General features: G+C 37.4%; 1 protein-coding gene across 1 annotated transcript in view; it reads right to left on the reverse strand.

The window, feature by feature from the left end:
• ptprja (protein tyrosine phosphatase receptor type Ja) overlaps window positions 1-3,202 on the reverse strand; it is a 77,855-nt gene that overhangs the window by 44,500 nt on the left and 30,153 nt on the right. Inside the window, exons 4-5 of the mRNA XM_037683181.1 lie at window positions 2,210-2,470; window positions 1,693-1,795 (exon numbers count right to left, since the gene is read on the reverse strand). Of these exons, the coding sequence (XP_037539109.1) occupies window positions 1,693-1,795; window positions 2,210-2,470 (364 nt within the window). The remainder of the gene's footprint in view (window positions 1-1,692; window positions 1,796-2,209; window positions 2,471-3,202) is intronic.

Genomic DNA, 3,202 nt, shown 5'->3' on the forward strand with positions numbered 1-3,202 from the left:
CAGTTACAATCACATACCTCACAACATCAGGCTCTATCAAAGGTCAATGTCAAGGTTCTTTACCGGGCCGGTGCCCTGGCCTGCTCAGTGATCGCCGAGGGGGACTAAAGGCACGGTTTGGGTCACGCTTGATTATTTAAAATAAACAATACCCCTTCTTTCTTTTTCCGAGGCTGTCTGCCACAGCAGAGCAGAGTCTTTGCTCTGCTGTGGCAGACAGCCTCGGATAAAGAAAGAAGAGGCGGGGGTCTGTATAATACCTGAATGAGCCGCATGAGCGGCTCACTCCATCAATCAGCCAGTCATGTGTCATGTACAATCTTACATTGAAAACCCGCAAAACAGCCCAACAATGTCGAACAGCGAAGTATCGAGGGACTACCACCATGCTTTGAAATACTACTTTTTTCTGTTCATAAAAACAAATTGTCCAAACAACCATTTTTAGCAGATTAGTAGAACTTGACTGGTCTATATTTAAAATATTTGCTCACTTGTGTATCTGAAAATTGTTTTATTCTGGCCTTCAGTGTGACCATCACCTGCTAAACATTTGACACCAGTTTTGATAGATTTGAAGAAGGTGTGTCTAGGGATGGGGGGTGGGGGTGGGGGTGGAGGGGGGGGGGGCAACTTCACTCAGGTTCCACATTGGGCTCAACACAAACCACAGATCATGATAACATGGAAAAATCTTTTATAACCAGCTAAAATCTTTTTTAAGTTTAGGTCAAGTTGGAAGCAGCAAAGTTAATGTTTTGCCCAAAATATTTAAATAAATTAAAAATACTTTTTCCATTTGGATGTTTAACTAACAAAAAAAAGTTATAACTTAAAACAAAAAAACTACATTTAGCCATAGAGAGGACTGATAAAACAAAGTTCTATGCATATTTATTTAATAATGTTGGATAATTTAATTATCCTTTCATCAACTCATTACTCAAATAAGCTACTCTGAGGATACGAGAAAAAATTTCAACCCAGTTTACTCCTTGCAAGTGAGGGCAGATTTAACACACAGATGTTACATTGAAGCTCCTGACGCGAGGTCTGCCCATGGACAGTATGAAGGAGTTCCTTTTTATAATGCTTATCAGACAGAGATTAGGTCAAGACAACCTCTGCTTTTCAGTTTACAGACAATGGATGAGCCCTTGGAGTTTAACAGGTTCTGTGCTCTTCAAATTTCTTTCAAAAAATGACTGCAATTTGCCACAATTTGAGATGATCTAGGATGGATTTTCTGCTGATCAATTGAAATGATAAGTAAATACAGTTGCCTGCAGAAAACATTTTTAAAAATCTAAAAAGAAACGCAACAAGCCTTCAGCTTGCTGCCTCTGCGCCGGCCAATCACGTCTTGTCATGTGTACATATAGTACAGCTCATAGCATACCTCAGACTCTTTAAGACATGCCCACAACAGACAGGAACAAGCTTATGAATTTTGTTAGCAGACTTAAAGTCAACAAAACTTAATTAAGCAGAAGCTAATTCCACTAATGATCATAAAAGTTAGTGAAAACGCTAATCCGCTAAACAAAAAATTAGTTCCGTTGTTAGCACTTAGTGGATTAGCAGAACCGTGCCCACTACTGAAAACAGTATCTCTCTCTCCAGGAGTCAACTCAGTGACATTTACACGTGTCTCATTGACATTTTTTAATGATTTCTGCCTTGTTACTTTACTTTATTGAATAAAAAGATATTTCCCCATTTAGTTCAGGCCAGTTTAGAGACATGGAGGTTGTTGTGAAATCAGTAACTGTGAGATTGCTGACTTTGTCAGGCTCTGTGGTTGACAAAAAGCAGTGCATGAGAAGAATCAATTGTATGCCAACATACAGAAGAAAAAAAAGCCTAAAATAAACTTCAAAGACATTGTTCCTGTTCATTTTTGTAGTCACTGTTCATTATAAACTAGTCTTGACTTTGAACTGACTTGTATATTGAGAGACAGGGAAACTTCCTCCTATATAATTATACTTTTTTTTTTAACGTATAAACATCTGGCTCAGAGGACCAATAAAATATATGTACGTACATACTGTATGTAATTAAAAAAAGACATTTCTATTTTAAAAATGACTGCAGCTTGCTACAGTTTCAGATGATCTAGGATTGATCTTTGAGCAAATGTCAACAAATCTATAAAAACAACAAAAACAAAGAAAGAAATAAGCTCTTAAATCTGCCAAAATCTTACTTGTATGCTGACATTTGATTTCCTCGTCACTTTCTGTTTTATCCTCTCCTGCCACAGCAGTGACATGAAAACAGTATCTCTCGCCAGGAGTCAGCTCCGTGACATTTATATGTGTGTCACTGACACCTTTACTCAATTCTGCTGTTTCATTTCTCCACTTTATTAGATAAAAAGATCGTTCCCCATTTGGTTCACTCCAGTTTAGAAACACAGAGGTTGTTGAGAAATCAGTGACTGTGAGATTCTTAACAGCTTCAGGTTCTGTGCGTGAAGGATAAAAATATTAAGTTAGGTAACAAAACAAAACAAAAATGATAAAAAGAGAAAATAAGCAGTAATGAATGGTAACTGATGAAGCAATAAAAGATACAACAAATTATTAACATAGAAGAACAAAACAGTGACCGCAAAGTTAGAGAATTCAAATTCAAGTTTTAAGTTTATAAGTGCTAGCTTATAAAAAAGCACTCCGTAAAGCTAGAACTTTATATTATCCATCTTTAATTGATGAGAATAAAATACCGGTAACCCCAGGTTCCTTTTCAGTACCATAGCTGGTCTAATGAAAAATCCTATCTCTGTTGAACCATGTATCCTGCCATTGTGTATCTGTTCCACCTTCCTGTTTCTCTCAAACCCATCTGGTCGAAGCAGATGGTTGCTTGTCCTGAGCCAAGTTCTGCTGGAGGTTTCTTCCTCATGAGGGAGATTTTCCTTTCCACTGTTGCCTTCATGCTGGCTCAAGATGAAAGTCTGCTTTTAGTAAGTTAAACTCAAAGCAGTCTGCTCCTCAGATAAATAGTGGTAACATACTTCTCATGTATATGAATGTTTCTGTTCAGTGCCCTGAGATGAATTGGAGCTATACCCTGTATAAACTGAATTGAACTGAATTAAGAATATTTATGCCAGGGTGGCATAAGAAGCAGAATCTCGATGTTTTGGATCAGCTCACTCACACTGAAGCTTGTCTTGCATTTTTTTTTTTTTTTT

Source organism: Nematolebias whitei, chromosome 10 (assembly GCF_014905685.2).
Source record: "Nematolebias whitei isolate Nwh7 chromosome 10, NemWhi1, whole genome shotgun sequence".
NCBI classification, from domain to species: Eukaryota; Metazoa; Chordata; class Actinopteri; order Cyprinodontiformes; family Rivulidae; genus Nematolebias; species Nematolebias whitei.